Below are 26,664 nucleotides of genomic sequence, written 5' to 3'. Positions count from 1 at the left end.
TCAAACTAGTGCTAGCTGAATTTATCATCTGATGTTTTATTTATTTGGTTGGTTGGGTTTACTTTTTTCTTTTCTTTTTGTTTTGGTTTTTTTTTTTTTTAATGTGAACCCAGAATCTAGGGGAAAAGAAGAGAGAATTGAAGTCACACGGATTCTCTCTTCTGCTGGCCCAGGTATACATGAACCTCTGTGGCACTTCTGCTGATGAGTGCAGATAAACTTTGACACTCAGCAGAGATCACAGAGGAGCTCTGCAGGTGCTCAAAGATGTTTTGTGCTGAGCCTTTGCAACCACAGCTGCTTAACTGCTAGCTCCAAGGACTGGCTGATGTCTTGTAGCTGGGATCTTTGGGCTTTTATTTCATCATCCATAAATAAATGTAGCTAGTATTTTGCAGAGGCAAAACTACTCTGTTATCAGGGCTTAAAATGGAAAATAAAAATGCTTTTAAATAATACAGCAGAAACCAAGAGGTGGTAGATTTTATAACTAGCAGAGCTACTGAAAATTATAGTGTAGAGCCTTAAGCTGGAGACACCCATTGACTCAGATGTTGGTCACCTTGATCTCCTTCAAAAGCTACATCGTCACCATTGAGCATGGGATGTTCAACATCATCTGCTTAAATCAAGCTGGGATGCAGAGTAGTTTGCTTGTGATCATCAGGTTACATAGCCCTGATACTCTGCTCTAGGAGTCCTTCATAAGGCTTTGTATCTGTCTTGGGAATCTTCTAAAATCCAGTGTCTGGTACTAGTTTGACTCCACTATGTTGACTTTTAGAGATCTAGATTTCTTCCAAGGAAAACACAGAAGCCTGAATAATAACTGGTGCCTGCTGGCAGCAAGCTTGCTTTTCTTTTTAGCATTTTGTGACTGTTCTTAGTGGCCCTGAGTTGCCTGTGGTACAAAAGTTGGAAAACAGCACTTGCAGTGATTTGGATGCAGTGATAGTTTGCTTACTTGGGAATTCTGCAGAGCAACCTACTTCTGACACCCATTCAGAGCTCACAGTGTGTTTCCTTCACCCTAGTTTTTATTATTAGCTTAGCTAATAATAGCTAGTTTTTATTATTATCACCTTTTTATTATTTGCTCAGTATTGCTTGATGAATGTAGACTCAATGAATGGGACAAGCTAGATGAAATGCAAGGCCTTTACTTTCAGAACACCTTAAGTACCTCAGTGCAGCCAGTGAAGGTCTGGTAGTTCTGAATATGTTAAACACCTTCTGGAGATATGTTCTTCACTGAGATGTAAAATTATTTTATCATAGGAAGTGGACCTACTCTGCCCTTATGCTGTGACCAACTCCATCTGTGCTGGCCAGCTTGATCACCAAAACAAGAGAACACTGTCTCAAGCTGCACCAGGGGAGGTTTAGGCTGGATGTTAGAAGAAATTCTTCACAGAAAGAGTGATTGGCCATTGGAATGGGATGCCCAGGGAGATGGTAGAGTCACCATCACTGGAGATATTTAGGAAGGGACTGGATGGGGCACTTGGTGATGTGGTTTATTTGATTAGATGGTGTTGGATGATAGGTTGGACTCGATCATCTCAAAGGTCTTTTCCAGCATGGTCTGTTCTGTTCTGTTCTGTTCTATTCTATTCTAACTCCTGCAATGGACATTTTCTCCCTGTCATCATCTCATTTTGTTCTTGTTTAACAGCTGACCAGCTCTCCCACTGAACTTTCCATTAGGTGGTTGAATCACTGTCCCTGGAGTTGTTTTAAAGATGCATAGGTGTGGTGCTGACGGACATGGTTTAGCACTAGATTTAGAATACATAGAATAAACCAGGTTGGAAGAGACCTTCAAGATCATCACGTCCAACCCATCAACCAATCCAACACCGCCCAAGCAACTAACCCACGGCATCAAGCACCCCGTCAAGTCTTCTCCTAAAAACCTCCAGTGATGGTGACTCCACCACCTCCCCAGGCAGCCCATTCCAATGTGCAATCACTCTTTCTGTATAGAACTTTTTTCTAACAGTTCAATAGTGATTGGACTCAATGATCTTCTGGTCTTTTCCAACTGAAGTGATTCTCTGAGTCTGTGATTAAAACAATTAAAGTCTCTTTCTCCTGACCTTTCCAACACAGATGTAATTGATCTTTTGTGCAGAAACCTTTTACATGCATGACGATGACTTGCTGTCTCCCTTCTGTCTTATTTTAGTTGTTTGACCCCAGTTCTTCCCATCTTCACACAGACTGTCAGCCCTTTGTTAAGGCTTTAGTCTTTTTTCAGATCTTTTCTGAAGCTTCACATCTTACTTTGTGAATTCTGCACCCAACCTTTACAATTAGAGGGGCTGTAAAAGTCTAATACAACACAACTAACATGACAACAAGCATTATCTCATTCTATCATTTGTCTTACAAATTGGTCAAATTCCTTCATTTAAGGAACTCTGTGGTGCCATCTAGGGTGGTAGGGGTTGCAGCATTGGATGGCTCATGTTTCTAACCCTACTTTAGAACCTGCCTAGGGAGGAGCATGCTGGTGTCCGTATTTTGGGACTTGCCAGCACTGGATTTGTAGCATGTGATGCTGTTCTCGTTACAGTATTGAAAAAGGCTCTAAGCCATCTAATTAACTGCTATCTACCCAAAAGACAGCAAATAGGAGAAGTGATTTACTGTCTTAGTGACGTGCTCTATAGTGACAATGACAAACACAAAATGGAAGTTTTCTTAAGGGCTCTCCTGTGGTAAAGAGGCCCTTTGTAATTGCAGAAGCAGAAAATAGAGACAGCTTATTTCACTTGTGGCAGCTTTGTTAATAAAACATTGGGAAGGCAAATAATTATCTGGCATGCAATTATATCTAAGCTGTTTTCCTTGGGAAGAAAATAATCACATAAATGTTGGGAGTCTGGAAGTCTGTATTGGATATTTGAAATTGATATCTGATTTATTCATTGTTGTGGAGCAGACTGTGCATAGGTTGTCTACTTGTGCTGTGTTTTTACCACCAGGGATTTTCAGAGTGGCCAGGTTGAAGTAGGAACCCTTTTCCTAATCTCTTAAACTTGTGAAGAGTTTGAAATTCAGATAACTTTTGAAGTGGGAAGCCCAACCTCTGGGTAGCTGAAGGCTATCCAGATAGTTTTTCAGAAACTCACAGCATAATCTTGTAGCCTTACTATTTTGCCAGCCCTGCTTCTCAAATGAGCAAGTCCTTCCACCTCAAGCAGGTAGGTAGTGTTGTGTGGAGTCTGGAGAGATCTGGTTTCTCAGAAAAGGTCTGTGTATGCTACAGGTATTTCTGTGTGTTCTCTAAGAGGTTCTTGCCTTTCACTGTGGCTGGCTGTTGGTAAAGCCCCTGAGTTTGAAATTTTCACTGGAGTATCAAACTCATATCATCATGTTTATTCAGGATTAGGACAGCAGGACCCATTCAACCTGGCAGTGGCTCTGAAGCCAGTAACACCACGTGCACTGTGCAGCAAAATGAAGTTATTCAGTAGCTTTTGAAAAAAATCTTCTGATTCTTCTGTAAATAGGAATGAGTTTCTAATGTTGTAGGGAACTTCTAATATTTCTGTTAAGCTGAAACCCACATCTTGTTTCTTGTAATGACAAAATACTGAAGAAGTATCTAAGTCGATAGATTTACTGTTTCCACGAAACACCGAAAGGCTTATATTAAAACTGAAGAACAGCTCTCCATGCCCACAATTCATACTTCTCCCTTATGTCTTTAATTGCAGTAAAATTTAGTATTTTTTACTGTATCATATTTTCATGTTGGAAACAGCCTTAAAAAACCTAAGAAGCCTGCATTGCCAGCTCTGGAGATGGTAGCAATTGTCTTCCCATCATTGGGGGCGGGTGGTTTGTTTCAAAAGCTGCACAATTAAGGAAAGTCTGAGGTTTATTTTAATTGACACTTTAATCCCTGTGCTTCTCAGCGAAGCACTAGTTATCTGGTCTATAAAATCACACAGTGAAGAAAATGTTTTCCAAAAGCACTGCAGTGGATGCTAGTATGTTCAAGTCAGTAGAGTACTTCAGAGGAGGGAGTGGTGCTGATAGTGGGGTTGGGGGGCGGTTCATCAGATACTTTGGGTTTGTGATGATGTCTAACATCTTACTTGCTAGCATCAAAACCATTAGGAGCTTTTTAGGCATCTGGTGGCCAAGACACAAATGACTGTCAGTGATCTGAGTGTTTTTGAGCTGATTTCACAATGATGTGGAAGCTGGCATCAGAGTCAAGCTGGCAGCTGTTAACAGTAGCTCCTTAGGGTCTGGTGGGACATGGTGAACTGAAAAGGCCTTTGCTTGTGGCATCAGGGAGAAGCTTTCCTGTCCTGAACAACTGAGTAGTACTACTGTGAATTATCATATCATCTTTGAGTGGATGTTTAGCTAGTACTGTTGATCTTATTTCTGGAGATTGCCTGCTTGGAAAGCCTAAAAATAGATCATACTGCATTTTTTCTGGTGGAAAAGCAGGGTGGGTATTAAAGAGTGAATTCCTGAGCTGATTTACTGAAAATAGCAAGCTATGTTAGCATGAACTAGAGATCAGTGTATAAACATCCAGTCCCCAAGGGAACTGAAATAATTTCAGATTTAGTAGGTATTTCTTTCAGTTCCTAGGTAGAATTGTAGCAGGCAGTGAGTACTCTGCAACCTGATCTAGGCATACCTGTGTTAGCAGGGGGCTTGAACTAGATTATCTCCACAGGTCCTTCCAGTCTCTACCATTCTCTGATTTTTCTGGCAGAGTGCCAGAAAATCTGGATGAAGTTCAGTTTCTGCCTCAGTGGATCAAAAGCCATGAGGCTTTAGTGTGCCTTTGATGTAAATATTCTCACACAAATCATACCTGTTTATCAGGGAAGTCAAGGTTAAGGCAGGCTTTCTACCACAAACCTAGTGGTGTCTGGAAACAGTGGCTCCCAGTCTGAAATGCCATTGCAGGATCACTCATCTGATTCCAGCTCTTTGGACAGAAGATCTGGAGAAGACAGGCTGGCTGTTGCTAATGTGATTACTTCTATGCTGTCCATCGGTAAGGTGATGGAGGACTCCACTGATGTAAACAAGAGAGTAAGACCCTCTAAATTATGTGAGTTGGGGCTGCCCTGTCCCTTTTGCAGCCAGCACCAGAACAAGAGGACACAGTCTCAGGCTGCACCAGGGGAGGTTTAGGCTGGATGTTAGGAAGAAGTTCTATACAGAGAGAGTGATTGTCCATTGGAATGGGCTGCCCGGGGAGGTGGTGGAGTCACCATCATTGGAGGTGTTCAGGAGGAGACTTGATGGGGTGCTTGGTGCCATGGTTTAGTTGATTAGGTGGTGTTGGATTGGTTGATAGTTTGGACACAATGATCTTGAAGGTCTCTCCCAACCTGGTTTATTCTCTTATTCTTCTGTAGCTGTATGAGTCTGGTATTGACCACCTGAGTATGGGCTGTGGATGCTGATTAATTTACACTTGGGGAATGATTAATTGCTGTATCTCAGTGTTGGTCAAGCGGTGCTATATCTCATGTGTTTGGTCATGTAGCCACTGGATGCCTAGAGACAGTCACTGCTCCTGCAGGCAACAGAGAGGAAAAGGTGTGCACAGTCATGTCCATTACACCGGATGTGTGAGCACACACTGGTGGGGCTTCAGGATGGTGGGCTGCCTGGTAGTTGTTCATGGGATGCTTAGCAGAACACAGCTGATATTTTGGGTTCCTGAGCAGAGGTATCCAACAGTACTTAAGCCAGAGAGGTAAGACAGAATAAGGAATTCAGGATTTGATTTTTTTTCAAAATCCATATGATGTGACTGGGCACAGCAGCGAGATGTGCACTTCTTTAGTGGGAGCCTTGGAAGTTGTTTTGAATTCAGTTTGTTGTTTGAATCAAACAACATTTGGTGTATGGGTCTCATTTTGGTAGAAGCAAGGTAAAAGTTCAAACTAAAGCCTTGACTTTGCTTTACATGAAAGTCTCTTTGTAGGATACATCTGTTTTGATCTCACTTTCAATGTTTGTCTCTTCTGTGCCTTCATCTAATTTATATTCCAACAGGGTAAAGTGAACTTGATAATGGCCTTTTAGCTTGTCATCTTAAAACATGTGCTCAGCCTAGAAGAGCCAATATAAGTCATGTTTATGAGAGTCTTGTAGTCTAGTGATTTGGAATGGACCTGTTTGCTGCAGGGACATATGCAAAGTGGGTTTCATACAGACCTTGTAACTAGTGGTGTTTAAAACAAAGACAGGCTACAATTTTGAATCAAAGTGTAAGAGAGTCAAAAAAAAAGTTCTTTCATGTCTTTATTGAGCATTCCATTTGGGATCACCTGCCCTAACTAGGGAATCTAAAAGCCTAACAAGTGTAAGCAAGTTGCCTCACCACCATCATAGTCAGTGGGAAGATGTGGGCACCTACAAAGAGTTATTAATCTCAGTTTACAGTAAAGAGAGACCAGGCAAGTTGTCTTCTAGAGTTAGCAGTTTCACACTACCGACCTTAAAAACATTCTGACTGGTGCAGATGTCAGTGCCTAAAGTCAGTTGAGGTGAAGCCCAATATCACTGTGGAAATTCAGTGTTTCATATACTTGTGCAGCAGTTTTCTTTTAGATGAGATGATTCTGGGACCGTAGCACTTTTGTCATCTTGTCTGGATCCTATATTCTGTCACTCACTGTTGGAATTGTAATAATATTGAGGTTGTTTCCTACGGGGGGAAAAAAAGCTCCCCAAACTGAACCTGACATAGCTCAAATTATTCTTTGGCTGGGAATGTAGACACCATAACCAGCTAGTGAAATGAGATGGTGTGGACATGATCCTCTTTATTTTACCACAAGGTAAACTTCCAGATGATTTTACTGTTTGGTTGGTTGGTTGGTTTTTTTCTTTCCTGTTTTGGTAGCAGAAAGTGAGTGAGTACCTCTGTGGCTGGAGCACAGTTTGGGGGGCTGACACTTAGGATAAACCTGCAGTTACCTGGAGTTCAGCTACAATTTGACGTAGGTTGCAGTTTCAGTGAAGAAGAGTAAATGGCTTTTACTTTTGCAGCTGGTCCTTGAATATGTGTGACTAACTACTGCAAAGGGAGACGTTGTAAGCCAAGGGAGCCGTGTGGGTCTTGACGGCATCAGCCTCTTTCTGCTGTGAACATGGGGTAGTTGTTAGTGGATGTGATTCAGCACTCTCTAATTCTGATGCTGCTTCCAGCACTGGTTTACTGTCTGGTTAGTGAGTCAGCAGACTTACAGCTTCTTGTCTGGATTGATATTTACTGAGCCAGGGGACAGAGACCGCTGCAGGCAGCATGCCCTGTGTCTTCACAAGGAAGGCAATTGGTAGCAATCTGGATGTGGTTCAGAGGCCTTCAACTGCTGGAGGAACTTCTCCTGAGACTCACCTTATTCAATTATTGTCTTTTACAATAAAACTGGTACAAGGGAATGGATACTTCTGTCTCGAGAGCTTCAGATAGTATCTTAGCAGTGTTTGCCTTAACTAGAACAGATGTGGAGATCATAAGCCTGCAGCCTGGGTTACATTTACAGTGAATAGTTACACACTATTTTACACTGCTGTAATTCATGGGGCACATTTCCTTGGTAAATAGGCACTCCCTGAGTGGAAATAATTGGCTATGTAGATGATGTGGAGCATGGGATTGTACTGGGATTTGTTAATTCTAGACTGTGGCTACTGTTGATCTGGGGCTTGTGTTCAAGGAAATCGTCAGCCAGGGTTTTCAGGTATCCCACAGCTTCCACTTCCTGCAACTAATCAAACTCTAACGTGTGGCAGGCTGAAAGCACAGAACTGAAGGCAACCAACAAGGTATGAAGATCTGTTTTCCCTGAAAACTAGTTTTCTGCTGAATTTTTGGGGAAAACACCCATACTTGCCTATTCAGGCGCTTTGCATAAACATGAGGTAAAATGGCACAGGACCACAGTTTTCACATTGACTTGCAGTCTGTGGAGTAGCTATTATGCCATGCTGGTAATTCTGGACATCACATTCTGCTTATGGGCGGATTTGTCTGATGTACATCAGGAGAGAGGGGCAAAATCTGCTTCTCTCCCTCCCAGTCCATGTTGTTTTATTCTTCTCTTCAGCACACTTAATGTAGAGACAGAGTACATGGGAAGGATCAGAGGATCTACATGAATAGCATCCTAGAAATGTGATCAACTATTCATAGCAGGAGCAGAGACAGATGGCCAGAGCTCTTGCTTGTGTAGCCAGAGAAGCTGATGATTTTCAAGCAGCAGTCTGTGATGGGAGTTAGAGTTTTAAAACAGTTTTATATCTGCTTTGTTTGTTCTGTAACTGTTATATGGAGTGGAAATTGCTTTGTGGGTTTGTGGCTTCTGAATTAGCGTTCAGATGATGGCTCATTTTCCTTTGGAAACAAAAAGGAGCAACTTGCAGATGCAGTCACGTTCTGCCATTATTGCTGAAATTGTCTGAAGGAATTGTCTCGAATTGCCTGACATTGTCTCATGTGTTTCATCCTCACCATTGTTAAGCCTTGTTAATGATTCCATTATAAGCTCCTACTTTCAGAAATGGTTTTCTAAAAACAATCTCTGTCTTATATTATCATGTTGTTTATATCATGTAAATGCTCAAGGACAAGGCATGTATTAATAGACAGCTTTGTGATTGTGAAGCCAGCAATTACTTGACTGGTGATTACTCTATCACAAACTCTGCTGACTCTCAGCACTTTGGAGAGGAGAATAAAATTTCTTCTGTAAATTGGGAAGATAATTTTCTTTGGAATGGTGTTTGTTACTGAGTGCTGGAAATCCTCTGCATGCAGATTAGCAGTAAAAGCTGGTTAGCTTTATGTGATGCAGTGTGATGCTTTGGAAAAGGCTGGAGAGCCTTAGCAGTCACAGGGGATGTAATGAAGATCCTAAAGGCTTGCTCCAAACCTTCCAGGAGAGGACATGCTGGGTGGAAAACCCAGCAGCTGTAACCTTTTCTCTTTTCTGTACTTCTTTCATAGTGTGTCCCAGGTACTTGACACTGGGGTGGGATAGGCTTGGGAAAGGAGGTGATGAGATGCTTTCTTCTTCCCTCTCTAGACTTCACCACTGTCTCTTTCTTACTGTCACTGTACCCCAGTAGTAGAGTCCAGGCCATTCTATGTCCTGAAGAGAGCAGCATTAAAGGGATGTGCAGGGCAAGGTCATGCAGTTATGATAATGTCCTATGCTTCTGGCTTGGTTGCTCCAAAGACAGAAAAATCACTTCCTATTCATCTGGGTACAGTGGACTCATGCATTAGGATACCATAGATCAGTTCTCTATATGTGCCAGGTCCTTCTGTGGCTGCATCTGAAGGATGATGTGGTCAGGACTCCTATTCTTCCCCTCTGCACCTCCATATGGGTGTTTGTAACTGCGTAAAATATGTGAGATCCTGGCAGGCTGCTTTAGGAAGCTCAGCACATAATTCTTCATCCTTTTCAAATCACTTTGTGACCTTCCTTACAGCCAGTAATTTCTAGTAAAGGATGGAGGACCAAGCCGCAGGCCAAGAATTTCCACTGTTAGTTGCTTTCAAATTGATGAAAGCTGTGTGTTTCTGCAGCCCTTAAAAGTTCTGCAGCTTTGCCAGCAGATTCCTGGTGGAGCTAAGCTGCCTTCTGACCATTTCCTTTTTATTTCCCGTAGCTTTTATGCCAAATACCTTGAATATCAATGGTAAAGCTTTCTACCTATAAATTCTTGCATAACTCTTAATAGTAGTTTTCTTAGTAAAGAGCTCTGCAGCCAAGGCTCTTGATAGATGTTGGTAGCCACCTTATGGCAAAGAAAGCTCCCAGCACAGTGTTGGGTTACACAGGAGGATGAAGTTTTCCAAGAGCTGGAGAAATTGAATGGGTTGTCACTGGTTTGTTTACTGAAGCCTTCTCATTGCTCCAGGTCAACAACTTCCAGTAATATAAATGATAATAAAATGGGAATAGTAGAGGGAGGATGTCAAAAAAAGAGGGACAAAACTGTCCCGACCGCCTCAAGGGAAGTCAGGAAGAAATGTAGACCAGCCCTAGCCTACATATATCTCTGGTTGTGACAGCTTTTTAGGGCATTAAAAAGAAGAGACTCCTGCAATACCATCGCTTTGTTACTGAATACAGAGCTGGATGCCACCAGCTCTTTTGCCTGAGGCATTCCTGATTTAACTGCTCTATATAGGAGTTACATTAGTCAAAGTTTAGTTAAAGTAATTACTGTAATCATCTGTATATTATCACAGTGTAAGGAACCAGAAAATTGTGTTGCATAATTCCCTTGCAGTTGTCTGAGAACTCTCCTGCCTGCTCTGCTACCACAGCACAGATATTTGATGTGATCCTGGCTTTCAGGCAAAGGGGCTGCCGCGCTTTCGAGTTTACCAAGCGCGGTCGCTTAATATATTTATATTTCATCCGCCGTGGTTAACAATTGAATGAAAGAAAAGTGTTAGCAGAGGTCAAGCATTGTTTGAATGTGTTGCAAATGGTTTCCCAGGGAAACAGCAAATCAGTACTCATAGCCCACTGCAGCATCTCCAGAACAACATCTAGCCACCAGCCATAGCGGAGTGTTTACTATAGTACTCGGGACCAAAAGCGATGCAGCCTAAAGCCGAAGTGAGCGTGTGAGCAGGAGAGCTGTTGCAAAGGATGAAGAAACATTCGGCACGAGTGGCACCTTTACCATCCTACAATGTTTCTGAATTAAATTCACCTGTGCCAGATGGTAAATGCTGTTTTTTCTCCTGTAAATTTAATCCTGGGCAGGAATATACTTTGCATGCTCTTTCTGCTCCGTTCCACCCATAATAACGTGAGTATGTCCATGTATGTGTGTGTTTGAAGTGACTTCATGCCTGGATAGCATTTTTACCCCTTCAATGTAATTTCTGTTGATCATGTTTAACTGCTGTGTGCCTGATTTCTGATGGAGAAAGTGATTCCCTGATGGAGAAACTAATATTGAAATGTGAACAACTGATAAAGTTGCTGTTCCTCAGTTCTGGCTTTTAGAATGATGTGAAAATAAGTCCATATAATGTTACCTATTTTTTGGTAGTATTTTAATACTGTCTAGTAGATTTATCTTTTTTTGATTAAAACACAGAAGCACCAACTCTGTGGTGTGTGCTGTCCCTCAGCTTGAGATAGCTATTTTGCCTTACACTGCTTTTTCTGCCCCTCTTACTCTTCTGGTGTGCTCTCGCTCCGACGTGACAGCCCCATTCCTCGCAGAGTGCACACCAACTTCACACTGCACTTCAGTGTCAACTGGAAATGTGGTACTGTTGTCCAGCATGAGACAGGACTGCAGAGATAGATGTGATGCAGACATAAATCTTGGCATGCTGAAAATACACAGTGGGTTCACATGTGTTAGAAGTTGAAGGTGGAAAGGAAAGCTTTCCTAAATATATTCCTCGTGTCCAGGTTCAAGTTTTCATTTTAAATGTCTGTAGAAATCTCAGGCTTTACCTGCACTGCTGCAAGTTTGTTCTGTTTAGTGTCAGAGCTTTTCAAGAGCTGAGTGGTACTTTCCAAAGTTGCTTGTTCTGCCAGAAATGAAACTCTTTTCCCATGTATGTTGTTAAGAACACTGAAGCCACAAAATTGCAAGGCACATGCTGACTCTGGTTTGAGGTTTGGTACACCAACCACTGATGAAAATGTGATTCTTTTTTGTGAGGGTAAAAACAATGTGAGAGACACGGTCCAGTGCTTGTCAGCAGAGCATGACTTCCACTTCTTCAACCTACCTGGATTGGACTGGTTTAAATTACAAATGGGGCTGGGTTTTGACAGAGCAGGCAATAGGTTGTGTCATTTTTCTTGCAAATTTGTGTAATATTTAGACTTCTGCAGACTTGGTAGTTACCTGGTGGTTCTTGAGGGGAGGATGCCTTAAAGAAAGTTGAAGGAGCTGCTAGACCTGCTGCTTATGTCTGTCCATTGCTGTTGGACAGCACCAAATTTTAGGGTGCGTGATATTGTAATTTGTACACTTGCTTACTTGTCAAGGAGCAGTGTTACACCCAGGTGAGCTGGCTTGCTGTGCTGGCTAATGGGGTGATCTGCTGCTCTTCATTTCCTGAGAGCTCTCAGCACAGACCAGGCTTGTGTCATGCCAAGCAGTGAATTGGAGGACTAAACACTGTCCCCAGGACAACTCATAAACTGTGAGCGCCTCCAACTTCACCAGTCCCAGCTGCTGTCAGGCACCTCTCTTCAGTCCAGTACTAACCTTCTCCTCTTGCTGGGTTGCAGCAGCAGTGTCAAATATTGCATTGTCTGTTTCCTTAGGGAAGGAAAATCCAGTTGTCGCAGGAGGAAAGGGCAATAGACTGGAAGTGACTACATGACAGCGCTTGTCATATCCAACAGGCTGAAAATGGAAAGGTTCTTCCTGGGGATGAAGCTGGCCAAGCTGAACTAATACTGCATCCATACATTAAAAGTGTGTGCAGCCACTTCTACAGATCAGCAAATGTATTAGCAGGGATTCCTGAAGAATCCTAATGGGATATGACAGCCAGCTTCCCAAGAGTTCTGCCCTGTCACCCTTTTCCTTGCCATGCATGAGGAGGGCACAGGAAGAGATACTGCAGCAGCTTGAATTCTGGGCTGTGTGTTGGGAGAAGAGCAAGGGAGAGGTGAACTCTTGAGTTGACAGTTTTTGAGCAGTTGAGGTTTGTGACTTTCTAGATAACTTCTGGTAGAACCACAGAAACTGCTAATTCCTGAATAGTGGAGTAAAATGCAGGCAAGACAACTTCTTCAGTAGCGAAGAGGCACCAGATATTTGCAGATAGCTGACTAGAAAATGCTGCTGACATGGAAAGAAATGGAGCAAGAGACAGCTGCTGAGAAGAGCTGGCATGTGGGCTGAGTGGTTCTGGAGGATGTGAGGTCTGTATCTAGGTATGACCCACAGCCACCAAGTACTTTTCAGAACATGTCTTTATGTCAGTCCGGCCAGTCCCCACTTGCCAGCACAAATCAGCTACAGCAAGAGAACTGTACGTATGTGAGTGCTGGAGCCAGGTGGGTTGTAGGGACACTGCATGGAAGAGACATATCCCAAATGTGCCATCACAGAAAGGCAGAGGTGAGACTAATTGGAGCTGCTAGCCTAAGGGCAGTGGAGAAAACAGTTGGAAGTATCTCTTGGCATCACAAAATGTAGCAATACAGTGCTAAATACTTACATTTTACAGGTAAGCAGTAGGGGCAGAAGTATGTGTTTAATGCACATACCACAGGGCTGTCATGGGCTGAGCCTGAGACAGGCAGGTTTGCACTCATCCAGATGCATGAAAATGTGAGCCTCAGTAAGTGCAAAAAAAGTCTGAAGTTCCTGGAGTCAGCAGGAGAGCTGGACACCTCTGAGAGGGTGATTCATCTGCTAAGACTGGTGTCTTAGGGAGCTGGAATGAATCAGTCTCTAGAGGCACCCATCAAAAAAGAGAGGCAATAGTTTGTGTTGGAGATAACTACAAGAGATCTCGTACTGAGTTGTGTGTCAATGTGCTGCCTGCTTTTCCACTTAGGAGCCCCATGAACCAGCCTGGATTTATTGCAGTGTTTCTTGAGAGTAGAAGCTATATCATACTTATTTAGTAATGAGATGTATATGAATGGTTTCTGAAGTGTCCTGGGTCTAAACTCATTTCACAATGGTTTTATGACAAAGCAGCCTCATGGCTTTCATTGAAGCTACTCTTGTTTTACTGCACTGGTAGTGAAAACCTGTCTCTTTCTTTTTGAAAATGTCACTAAATTTTAGCAATGACAAGGTTAATTTTCAAAGGATTTTTTAACTAGAGACTCATAACCTTTTATTTTGGTATAACTTTTTATTTTGGTATAAAATGTAGAAATTGTGAAACTATTGGAGGCACATCTGATAATTCATTACAAAGTTTGTAGCATAAGTTTCCTTTAATGGGGTGGTGTGCAACTTCAAATGATTTGTGTTTAGCAGCTGCTCAGTCAGTGCTGAAGTGGTGAGAAGCTGATTGATCTTCAGCTAAGGAATCCTGTGATAAGCTTTAGTTGGTGTTGGGTCAAGTGTATCTGGGGAAAGAAAGTCACATAGGTCTGTTGCAGTGAAGGATGTCCCTTTGAATGTATGTTCAAGGGACTCATTCAGAAGTTGTTACTCAGGTGATCTCGTAGGGACTATTTATGTAAGTAAAAGCTCCAGAGCCACAATAAGGGGCCAAAGGCCCCATAAGTCCCTGGGAATTGTTCCCTCAGGCAGGTATGTCTTGACTTCACCTGAATAAAAACATCTGATGTCTGGCTTCCTCCTCCTCACAGAGCAGCCTAATGTGGAACCACCCCTGTCATCCTCCCCAGAGGCTGACCCAGTGCTCACTAAAATCAGTTTGTCTTTCAATGAGCTGCAGCAGGGATTGGATCAGTCCTCATGATGTGGAATCAGTTGCTGATGTGAGCTTGTTTGGCTGAACATTGGGGGTGCAGACCTCTGGGTGCCTCTATGTTGCCCTCTTCTTGCTCTGCAGTACCAAGGCAGCTTGGCTTAGATTTCCTCAGCAGCACTTAGCCAGAAAGTTGCCTTGAGATGTTCATGGTTGTGGAGGGGCCTTAAAATCTTTCACAAGACTTCTTTGTGGGTTGCATAGGTGGTGGAGGGAACGTATTTGTGTGCCTGGTCCTGCCCTTCCCAGGCTGCATTGTGGATGCAGTGTCTAGAAGAGTAAGGAAGGAGAAATACACAAAGGCTCTTTGCATGGGAGGAGTTCTGTGCTGAGAGAGGAGATGTCCATACCATTGCTGGAGGTCAGTGGTAATAACCACTAACTAAGTTTTCTAACTGCAGAGTTGTTACAGCTAAGTATGAAATGTCAACACGGGGTTTGTTTTCCAAGGCAAATGGAGAAGTCAGCGATGTTTTATGACAGCAGAATTCAGTCCAAAATAATCCACTCCAAATGGATGTTTTGCAACATCTTTTTTTCTTTTTTCTTTTTTTTTGGTAGGTGAGTGTGGATCATTTTGTATAGAAGTTTTGATTTCAACATATAAAAATCATTCTTACTTTGCTGCACTTTCCTCTATGTTCCTTGAGACTCTAAATATAATAGATAGATGTAGCCAGTCCATTTCAAAATACATACTCCAGCTGCCAGTTCCACTACAGATGTTCTCAAATAAGCTGCTTTTCCAGCATCTGTTCTGATACTCCTATGCTGGTGCTGGTATATTATTTTTGGTGTCAGATCAATGGAATTCCTTGTCAATGCTTAAAAGAAGCAGTGATAAATTTGAGTTAGGCTGAAATGAGAAAGGGGGAAAAAAGTCTTCTTGGCTTAAAGTGAGTAAGGAGAAAAAAAGCCAGGGAGAAAATATTTCCATGCTTTTAACTTAACTTTCAGTAAAATACAGATGGATGAACAGGAGAAACAAAGATTTGAACAGAGATTCGGGGTTTTTTTAAATAATCATCTTTACGTGTTTTGAGGAAGTGTCTTGATCCAGAGCAATACCAAGAGGAGCCATTTAACAAATTGGTAAGTCACACAGATTCACCAAGGTTGGAAGAGACCTCAAAGATCATCAAGCCCAACCTGTCACCACAGACCTCATGACTAAACCATGGCACCAAGTGCCACGTCCAATCCCCTCTTGAACACCTCCAGGGATGGTGACTCCACCACCTCCCTGGGCAGCCCATTCCAGAGATAGCTGACCTAATGCATCAGGGCTCCTGAAAAGGCAGTCTTCAGGTTGCTTAGAGCCAGAAAAGCCTTTATATGCTTCCTGAGGAGGTCTTTTTGTTTATTTTTTTTCCCTTTAGTTGGTTTTTAATGGTTATTGAACATAATGAATGTTGCAGCCTCTATTTGTTTTGTAAAGTGGTCCCCAGTAAAAGGGTTTAGGGCATAGCATTGGATGCAGATCATGCACATCATATTCTGTGGTTTTCCTGGAAAGATCCATATTGGAAGAGGTTGCTCAAGAGAAGAACATGCAGCTAATGTGTAGAAAGATTTGCAAGTGTTTATCAGGTTTGCTGCAGAAGGCAAGGCATTAACCATACGGTGTTTAATATGGGAACTTCAGTCTCAGCAATGGGCAGCCAGCTGTAGGGATCTGGGGAGATGAGAATTAACCACTGCCTTTGTTGCCTTTAGCAACTATTTCCCACTTAGCTTGGGTCTGCAAAATGTGACTAATCATAAATATATCTACCTCTATGATCTGGCTGTATTAGGCATAAGTGGAAACTCCTCATCTCTTCAAAACTTGTGTATTAAAATTCACTACTACTACTACTTGGTGCATTGTCATGTACTTTGTGGGCAGGTTTTACCATCTTTTCATTTTGGCCACAGCCAGTGTATGCAAATGCTATACCTTGTCTTGGTGGGGCCTTTCACAGATTTCAAAGTTTATATGCTCAGATGTCACTGATGTTCTGACTGCAGATTTCATCTGGCAGATCATAGGACAGTAGCACAATGTAGCTTCCTTATGGGCAGTGCATTCTAAACCCATCTTCTGTATGGCAACCAAAGAAGCTGGGAGCAAACATACACTGCAGGTGCCAGGACCAAGTGAAATTCCAGGTTGTTTTCACAACTGATGTGGGCCATGCACAGATGGTCCTGCCTGATTCCAGTTGTTTTAATTTAATTCTGAATACCCAAAGTTGACAGATCTCATAATGTTAGATACAGATGGACTCAACTCTTTCTCATTAGCTCTTAATGTTTCTTTTGCTCAAAACTGACATACAGTATTGCAGTTGGCAGCGCTGGGCACATCTTTCCTCTCTGACTTTATGGTGCATCCTTAGTCTACCCAGTTATTGTCAGGTTTTCTTGCTGTTTGCAGTGGTTTAGATTCTTGTGCTTTTTTCCCAGATCTTAGTGGTATCGAGGTCCATGGCCCTTACTCTTCATCAGCAAATCTTTAACAGGGGAAGTCAGCACCTTGGGACTAGGTCCCAACACAGTTACCATCATCAAGCCAAGGAGATGCAGAGCTGGAAGGTGACTTCAGGAAGTTACGTGTGTCTTCCTTACTCAAAGGCCATCCCTGACAGGTGTGGAATTATTGGAAGAGACATTTAAGATCATCAAGTCCAACCATTAGTGCAGCACTGCCAGGTCACCTAAGCACCACATCTACACGTCTTTTAAATCCTGGGTACTTCTTTGGGCAGCCTGTTCTAATCTAGTGCTTGACATCCTCTTCTGTGAAGAAATCCGCAGAATATCCAACCTAAACCTCCCTTGTGACAACTTGAGGCTGTTTCCTCTTGTCCTATTGCTTGTTACATGGGAGAAGAGACCAACTCAGCCTCCTGGGAGTTGTAGAGACTCTCTTGAGCCACCTTTGAGCCTCCTGTTCTCCAGACTAACAACTGCAGTTCTTGCAGCTCCTCCTCAGAAGACTTGAGCTCTAGCCCACTCACCAACTTCATTGCCCTTCTTTGGACATGCTCCAGCACCTCAATATCCTTGTCATTTGTATCAACATATTTGTCATTTGTTTCTGCTGTGGGATCAGTTTTCAGGGAATTGATAATCAGTGCAGTCAAAGCTTCCCTTCTCCCCATGTGTGATGTGGGACATGAAGGTGGTCTTTCCCCGGGTATTGGATGGTGCAGCCGAGAGAGACCATAGCACTGATACTGGTGTCTGTTGTACCTGGAACAGAATGTGTTGGCGGTGGTCAGAGGAGTGGGAATCCTCATAGGTGAGATATGGTATCTAAGCACAAGATATGACTGCTATGTACAGGGAAGGGGGTTTTGACTGTGTAATTTGGATTTTCTCCCAAGCTAGCCTAGAGCTGCTTGTCTAGAAGGGTAATTAGGTGCAAGAGTGTAGAGAGACACATCCCTTGATCAAGTACTGTTTTAGCTATAGGATGTGAAATTTAAGTTTCCTGCCTTTTTGTTCACTTGATAGCAAGGGTAGGAGGGCACGTGGAAGCTGTTGAGATTTGTAATTGTGAATGAAGTTGCTATCTGCTGAATTGAAGTGATGGAGTGCATACAGACAGTGAGGAATAATTTACAGAAATTGCTGATGGATGTCACTGTTCAGCTACAATAAAAACACCTGCTTTTTTCCTTTCTGCTCTTGACAGTAGTTAATCACAACATGAGGGGAGTGCTGTGCACCGTCACTGAGTCATTTGTTTTTCATTAAAATCTGAAAATCTTGTTTTCTGCTAGGACAAAACAAACCAAAAAAATTGTGACCTTCTAATCCCCTTCAAACATTAAAACTTCCAAAACAAGCAAATAGTAAATGAGCAGGGCTTTACTCTGCAGATATATGTGCATGACTCCTAATGTATGGAAAACATGGCAGTATCTTGGAGAGATGTGTTTAAATGGAGAACGTTGTCTCCAGATGTCTGGGACATAGTGAAATGATTTTTCTTCACTGAACAGGAGATGCTTATTCCTGAGACCCATGGTGCACACTGTCTGCAAAGATGCCCTCCCTGTTGTTTGTTTACTTGGCTTCAGTAAATGTAGTTGTGGCTTCATGTCCTGGGTCAAACTGCTGGTCCTGAACTCAGAAAAATTCTTCACTTTGAGGGTGGCAGAGCACTGGAACAGATTGCCCAGAGAAATTGTGCAGTCTCCATTACTGGAGACTTTCAAAGCCTGCCTGGATGTGTTCCTGTGTGATTTACTCTAAGTGAACCTGCAGGTGGGTTGGACTAGATGATCTTCAGAGGTCCCTTCCAGCCCCTAATGTTCTGTGATTCTGTGAAAAGTTCAGGAGCGTTTGCCCTTGAATTTTAGCTTCCCAGGCCAGCAGTTACCTTTAGGTACTTTAGCATATGCCCAGAACAGCTTTGCTGGTTGTAGTGAGTTGCTGCTGATTGTAGTGAGTTGCTGCAGGTTGGCACCAGCATAACAAGGTGCAGGATTTGAGGTGGGCCCTTGGGCTGAAATCAAATAAGCTACAGACCTAGTTCACCACTGGATTGATGATGTTGGATAGCCCTGTCCCTAGTTGCATGCTACAAACAATCCCATTAAAGCCATGACTAATCCATCCTAATGAGGTTTTATTGTTGTAAAATGGGCAGAATAAGCTGTCTTCACCTCTGCCAATAGCAGTGCAATTCAGTCCTCTTTCCTGTAGTGCCAAATGCCTCCAAGGCTGTTGAGTGTGAGGAAGAGAAGACTGAGAGGAGATCTTATTAATGTTTATAAGTATCTGAAGGGTGGGTGTCAAGAAGGGTCCAGTCTCATTTCAGTGGTGTCCTGTGATAGGATAAGGGGCAAAGGATACAGATTAGAACACAAAAAGTTCCACCTCAATGTGAGGAAAAACTACTGTAAGCATGACAGAATGCTGGAGCAAGCTGCCCAGAGAGGTTGTGGAGTCTCATTCTCTAGAGACTTTCAAGATCCTTCTGGATGTGTCCCTGTGGGGCCTGTCTAGGTGATCCAGTTTTGGCAAGGGGGATTGGGCTCAATCTTCAGAGGTCCCTTCCAACCCCTAATATTCTGTGGTTCTGTGATATTTCCTTGGCCACAAAATTCACATCATCTTCTCCTTATTGTGTGGCATTAAGACCGGAATCTCACTGCAGAGCTTTCCAGCCCTCACATCATGAGCTGACTGTTGTCAACATCAGCCTGTGCACAGGCTGGTGTAAACAATAGGCTTGTGATGTGTGAGCAAAGCCATCAGTGCCACGGATGCTCGCCCTAACAGGTAACGTTGCAGTGCAAAGGAGATGTTGTCAATTCTTTCACCAGGGCCCAGTTTAGCAGGAACACTCAGCTGACGTACTTTCCACATAACACCAGACTGGTTTCTACCTCCATCCATCTGTCAAAAGCCAGCAATTGTTTCCACAGCAATGATATGAAGACATCACACTGTCAGTGCAAAAACAATGACATATTAAGAGCTGAGATATTGAGGATATGGTAGAAGAAGGGTATTTTAATACTGAATGATGAAAAGGCAGATTGTAGATGCCTTGACTGCCTGAAAAGCTGCTCTCTCTCCTGAATGCAGTGGTAGCCACAGGTGACCGCTGCTCTTGTGGGGCTTTGGCAACATAAAATCATAACATTGTTTAGGCTGGAAAAAGCTTTAAAGAGCATCGAAGCCAACCATTAACCCAGCACTGCCGTGTCCACCACTAATTCGTGTCTCTCAGCACCACATCTACACAGCTCTTAAATATCTCCAGGGGTGATTCAACCACTTCCCTGAGCAAGCTGTTCTAGGGCTTGACAGCCTCCACTATGAAGCTGTCCAACCTAAACCTCCCTTGGTGCAACTTGAGATCATTTCCCCTCGTCCTGTCACTTACTGCTTGGGAGTATGGACTGACTCCCACCTCACTCAAACTCCTTTTGAAGAGTTGTAGAAAGTAAGAAGGTCTCCCCTTGAGCCTCCTTTTCTCCTGGTTAAACAACCCCAGTTACCTCAGCCACTTTTTACAGGACTTGTTCTCTAGACTCTTCATCAGCTTCACTACCATTCTCTGGACCCACTACAACACCACAATGTGCCAGGTACAGGGGGTCAATCTCCTTCCTGGCCCTGCTGGTCACACTGTTTCTGATAAAGACTGGAGTGCTTTTGGCCACCTGGGCACATGCTGGTTCATATTCAGGAAACTGTCAACCAACATGCCTAGATCATTTTCTGCAGGACAGCTTTCCTTCTCTAAATCTGAAGTGCAGGACCTGGCACTTGACTTTGTTGAACCTCATACAGTTGTACGAGGTGATCTTGTTCCATTGATCCAGCCTGTCTAGGTTCCTCTACAGAGCCTTCCTACCCTCAAGCAGACCAACACACCTTCCCAAATTGGTGTCATCTGCAAACTTACTGAGGGTGCACTCAACCCCCTTGTCCACATCGTTAATGAAGATATTAAAGAAAACTAGCCCCCGTGCTGAGCCCTGGAGGAAACCACTGACCACCAGCTGGATTTAACTCTATTCACCGCCATTCTTTGGGTTCAGCCATCCAGCCAGTTTTGAACCAAGTCAAGTGCCCGCTTGTCTAAGCCATGAGCAGCCAGAAGAAGCTGTCCAGATCATTTACTCACCTATTTAACCATCAATTTAGTTGTGTAATCAAAAAAGAATTATGTATTTTGGTGCATACCATCAAGCCAGATGTTGCTGTCTCTAACTAAGCCAACACTTCATGTTGGTAACCCAGTGTCATGAGTGCACAGATGGCTGGAATATGGTTGGAAGGAAATTCAGTTACCTGTTTGAGAGCTTCTAAATTTCTGTCAGAGCAGTTGGTTAAAAAGAAAAGGAAAAAAAACAACAACAATTCTGTGATGACCTGTCCATTAAAATTACTGCCAGGCTGCATGTTTTCCAGTATCTTTTTTACGTTGCCTTGATTATTTTACAGGAAGCCCATTTGCTCCTTTTTTAGTAACAATTCTGAGACCAGGAAAGTCCCAAATAGAATGGCTTGAGATTTTTTTTTTGTGTTTCAAGTACTAATGTCACATGCTAAAGAGGTCATATACATGAATATAATCCAAAGATAATTGTTTTTCAACCTCAAGGCATAATTCTTTCTCTCCAAGACTGCTGCAAAATAGCAAAGTGATTTTCTAGGCAAGGCAAGGATGTATTTTCTCTCTGCATGAGCTGCATATGGAAATCAGAGTCTGAATAAAAAGCCACCAGTCATGTATCACAGCTTTCAGAAGGTAAAGGGGCAAGGAAACTGCACATAGTTTACAGATGGGTGGCACAAATGGGTTGTCAGAACAAGGCAAGTGCTTCTGGTTCCTGATTTGAATGGACATGGCAGCAGCAGCACATGATGGTCATCTACTCCTTCTGCTGGCATTCAGAATCATAGAGTGGTTTGGCTTGGAAGGGGCTTAAAAGATTATTAACTAGGAGAGACATGGATCTGCTAGACAAGGTTGGGGGGAGGCGAGGAAGGCGGGCAGAAAGATCAGATGACTGGAACACCTCTCATATGAAGGCAGGGTGAAAGAATTGGAGCTGTTCAGCCTGGAGAAGAGAAGGCTCTGGGGAGACCTTATAGCTTACATTTCAGTATCTGAAGGGGGCTTACCTTTGAGGGTCCCTTTCAACCCAGTGCAATCTGTGAATCTAGGTTCAGCCCTGCCCCAAGCAGGGACACCTTCTACTAGACCAGGTTGCTTAAGGCCTTATCCAACCTGGTCTTGAACACCTTGAGCGATGTTTAAGAATGTGAAAAGGCATGGACTTCGATATTAATTGTGGTATTAATCATGTGGTTCAGGTTAGTCACAAGCTGTGGATGAGATGTACTAAGGTAGTTTTTTAGTGCATAGCTGCTTCTTCATTTGCACAGGGCAACTTGTGGCAGCACCCTGCTCTTGGTCCTCTCTTGAGAGAACATGGTCTTACTGCCTAAGACCATGAGACATCGGTAAGTGTGTGGGATTTATGTCAGTACATGGAAGTTCAATGGAAAATGGTACTCTTGATTCCTGCAAATTTAGAGGGTCTTAAAGGATCTCTGCTTCCTAGCTGATAATCACTGTGTGAGACCAAGAACCAGAGTTATGAGCTCTACCTTTCCTTTCCCTCCTGTGTGGTAACTTCACATTTGTGTGAGGTTTCATTGCTGGAGCATGTAAATGGTGATTTGTTGTCCTTGCTGCTCACACCACTTTTGGATAAGTTAGCCCAGCATGTGTATTTTCATTTTTCCTATCAAAATGTAGCCTTAAAGTATGTTGAGATTCAGCAGCAGTAGATGGCCCAGGCTTTCTGGCTGTAACAATGAAATACCGATAAATTGCTGTGCTACCTGATTGCTTTCAAGCCTAAGGGAAGAAGAATTCAGTAAATCAAGCAGTGACTTTTGATTAAATACAATCACTTAAATTGCAGTTTAAATTGGTCTCAACTGCTGAGTTTCTCCATGCACATGAAAAGATTGATGCTGCTTTGTTGTACCAGCAATAAATAACTCCAAGTTCTTTTTGCATGTGAGGAAAAATAGGTTTCCTTGGAAGGTTGGTCGTGCATCATCTGCTAGACTTCTGCTGAGCATAATGTGAATCTTGATCTTGTTCTAAGTCATATCTCAATTGAGATGTAGCACATGTCTTTCAGCTTAATAAAATCTATTTAAATGATACATATCAAAATGCATGATGATTTGCATGGAAGTACCTTGGTGGGTGCTTTTCTGAGGACAGGCTGTCAGCAAATGCCTTCTGAAAACAAAACTTTAAACCGAGGACCTGAAAATTCATAACTGCCTCTTGCTCCCAAAATACTGATTGTCTTGACCTTGTGGAGGCTGAACCCAACTTTCAGCTGTGAAATAAAGGTGTTCTGCTGCTTTTGGTGAGGTGAATGGCCAGGGGCTGCCATTTCTAGTGTGTTTCAACCTCAGAATAACAAAAGATGTTTACAAAGTCTTATGAAGTAGGTTACGTTACCCTTGTTTGGCAAGTGGGAGAAGTAACACTCGGAGTTACGAAACGAGTGGCAGAGTCATGAGGGAGTTGTGTGGCTGTTAGATCATTATTGTCTGCATTAAAAAATAAATAACATTAATTACCTGCTTTAGCAAGGGGTGGGACTAGATGATCCCCAGAGGTCCCTTCCAATCCCCACCATTCTGTGACTCTTTGAAGGTGAATGGCTTTTAGAAGTTCAAAAACAACTAGTAGACTCTGAAAAACTCTGCAGAGTGAGGAGGAAAAAATACAGTGCTTAGATGTCACATAGCTTTAATTTTTCAAAGCTGACTTTTGCAAGTCAACTGTCAGAGGTTTGTATCCTACATTAACTGAATTTGTGAGTGGCAAGGTGGGACTGCACATCCCTCAAAGTGGACAAAGGATAGAGGGAAGAGCATCCTTGAGAAAGATCATCTCTGGGGGTTAGCTGCTGGGTTCAGTCATTTGTCTACTTCATGGGTAAAAACTAAACTTGTTAGTTCTAATGAGGCTAAGAGAGGATTAATTTTTTTTTTTTATAATACCATATTGTATGCATCTCCTCCTTTGCAATGCTTGTGGTGAGACCTGGTGAATCAAATATTACTTTAAGTTCATAGAAGGTTACATGGACCCTCTGAATTTCCTCTGCAGAAGAGTGATGACTTGATTTATGCAAGCTCTTGAATCTCAGATACAGTCCTTGCTTTAGAATATATTTGTATGTTGTTGCTTGGCATGGAGTTATGGCTCGTGTTGCAATGAAGAAGGTTGCCCTCTGAGATGTCTGCCATATTTATTATACATTTGGCAGCTTACATGGAGTTTCTCTCTATTTTTGTACGCTTTTCAATGTGAGGCAGGTGTGATTGTGTGGTCATTTGACCCTGGCTGGGGGACAAATGCCCACCAAAGCTGCTCAATCACTCCCCTTCTTAGATGGACAGGGGAGAGGGAGAAATATAATAAAAGGCCAGTAATAAGGTAGAAGCAATTTAATCATGTGAAGCACAAGCAAAGACTGCACATGGAGCCAAAAGCAAAGAGAGATGTTATTCTCTACTCCCTATCAGCAGGTGATCTTTGGTTACTCCCGGGAAGCAGGGTTCTACACGTAGTAGCTGCTCTGGAGGACAAATGCCATGGACAAATATCCCCACACATCCTTCTTTCACATATTGTATATATCTGAGCTGACATCATATCTTGATTTTATGGCTGAGAAGAAGGTTCTCTCATGCAGCTCGTGTGTTGACCTCTTGCATAGACAGCTTTGTGAAATTTGGGAGTATGTGCAAGATCACCAAGCTCATTCTGCCAGATACCAGCACTGCGCCCTTTCCTGTTGTTTGCTGGTTCTTAATCTCCTTCAATCTGTTACTTGTAAAATGTAGTGTCTCACTCACTGGAAAATGTTGCATCTGGTACTACTGGTATTTCTGGGACCTGGGTCTTCTCTGATGCCTTGTGCCTGTGTACAGCCTACACGAGAACTGCAGGATCTTGCTGTTGTCTGCACCTAGCAGAAAAAAAGGCAACTCCTCTGAAGATGTGGAGATTCTGATTTGGTGCATGTAAAGGCTTAAAACTGGAATCTTCAGTGGGCTAGCAGAATTCTTCACTCCATGACCTGTCAGTGGCCATGGGTTTGTTCCTTACAAGAGTCTCAAGGATCATCCTGGAGGATGGAACGAGGAAGCTGTCTTCTGTAGAGCCTCTAAGCCCTGACTCCAGGAGGTGCTCAGCCCTCCTTTGCACCCTAAGGGAGAATGGTGACCTCTCCTTTTGCCTGATTCAGTGCTCAGGAAGGGGCCCACGTGAGTACAAATTCCTTTGCCTGCTGAGACCATATGGATGGAGCCATGGGGCTAAGAATGTACTGCAGCACGGGGCTCTCATTTCTTCATGGGAAAGACTGGTTTTCACACGGCACCTTTTTATCTATAAGGGGGGAGAGAGTTAAGTATTTACTTACTCACTTATTTACTTTATTCTGACCAGAGCTGAAACCTTGATTTTTGCAGTGTGCTTCCTTTCTCCTGCAGAGTCATTTGTATGCGTGCATTTCACTGACAGAGGGTTTGAAAGCCCCACTTTCCTGCAGGGACTTTACAGCCAAACTGATGCAAACTCTTTCTTCTCAGGTGCCTCACGATCATCTGTCATCCAATGCAAGCCAGGAGGCAACTGCCCCAGCAGACACAGAGGCATGACTAGGCAGCTCTCCCCTCTATCTGTTGCTGAAGATTCTGCTGCTCCCATTCTTGAGCTGCAGAATCGAAGTCCCTCAGGAATCTGTCGGCACAGCAGAGTCGAGAGGCAGAGCAGATCAGGTAGGCACAACAGCCACATTCCCAGCCTCACAGCATGCCTGCCAAAGGCCTCTTTCATCTGTCTTTTGAACGATGATGCAGCATCTGAGCATGTTGACGTTGGTTTACGGTGCTGCGAACAGCAAAGCCACGTGAAAGTCCTTCCTGTACCTGTGTGCAAACCAGGGTGAGGTGGGAAGTAAGCAAGGATGGGAGGAAAAGGCCTGGGTCTCAGCAGGTATGTGTAGTGTCAGAAATCAGAAGGCCAGTAGGCACAGAAGATCTTGGAAGGATGATTAACTTTAGCACACAAGTTAGTTTTTACAAAGTGGTTGTGTTTCCTCAGCTTCAGCCTGGCCAGAGAACAGAACCCTTAAGAGCCAACCGTGTTCCTTCTCAAACACAATGACAATCCCAGCTCATGCCATGGATGGTTTGATGAAGAGGAAGAGAAGGAGCAACAGGTGGAAGGTTATATAGGGAAGACCGTCGCAGTTCAGATCATCGATCAGCTGCAACATCAGGGCTTCCGTCAGGAATGTGTCACCCACTTTACTGCAGAAGTTTAGCTCAAGTGAACCTGTAGGTATGGTGAACACTGACTTCTTCACTGTGGTGTCCATCCATCACCAGCAGGGTTGTGAGCAATTACAGTATGCAGCCACAGGCTTTTGAGTCTACTGAACTGTGCTGTTGAGGAGGAGAAAGACATTAAGTGACTGAAATAATTTAACTGTCCAAGTTCTGTGGAAGTCTGTGTAGATACTGTGAGTAAAACGGAGAGGAAGAACAGGTTGGGTCTCCATTGCACACTGGAGTTGTGGGAGATGAACCTTCCTCTTGTCACTTCACTGATGGCAGCAGGAGTCAGCCATTGCCAC

At 43.2% G+C, this 26,664-nt stretch overlaps 1 protein-coding gene across 1 annotated transcript in view; it reads left to right on the top strand.

Moving 5' to 3' along the window:
- SLC35F4 (solute carrier family 35 member F4) overlaps positions 1–26,664 on the top strand; it is a 134,960-nt gene that overhangs the window by 81,470 nt on the left and 26,826 nt on the right. Inside the window, exon 2 of the mRNA XM_054161697.1 lies at positions 25,616–25,804. Within this exon, the coding sequence (XP_054017672.1) occupies positions 25,616–25,804 (189 nt within the window). The remainder of the gene's footprint in view (positions 1–25,615; positions 25,805–26,664) is intronic.

This window comes from Dryobates pubescens, chromosome 5, assembly GCF_014839835.1.
Source record: "Dryobates pubescens isolate bDryPub1 chromosome 5, bDryPub1.pri, whole genome shotgun sequence".
In the NCBI taxonomy this organism is placed as follows: Eukaryota; Metazoa; Chordata; class Aves; order Piciformes; family Picidae; genus Dryobates; species Dryobates pubescens.
Note: the sequence above shows the minus strand (reverse complement) of the source record. Positions and strands in the feature narration are given on the sequence as shown.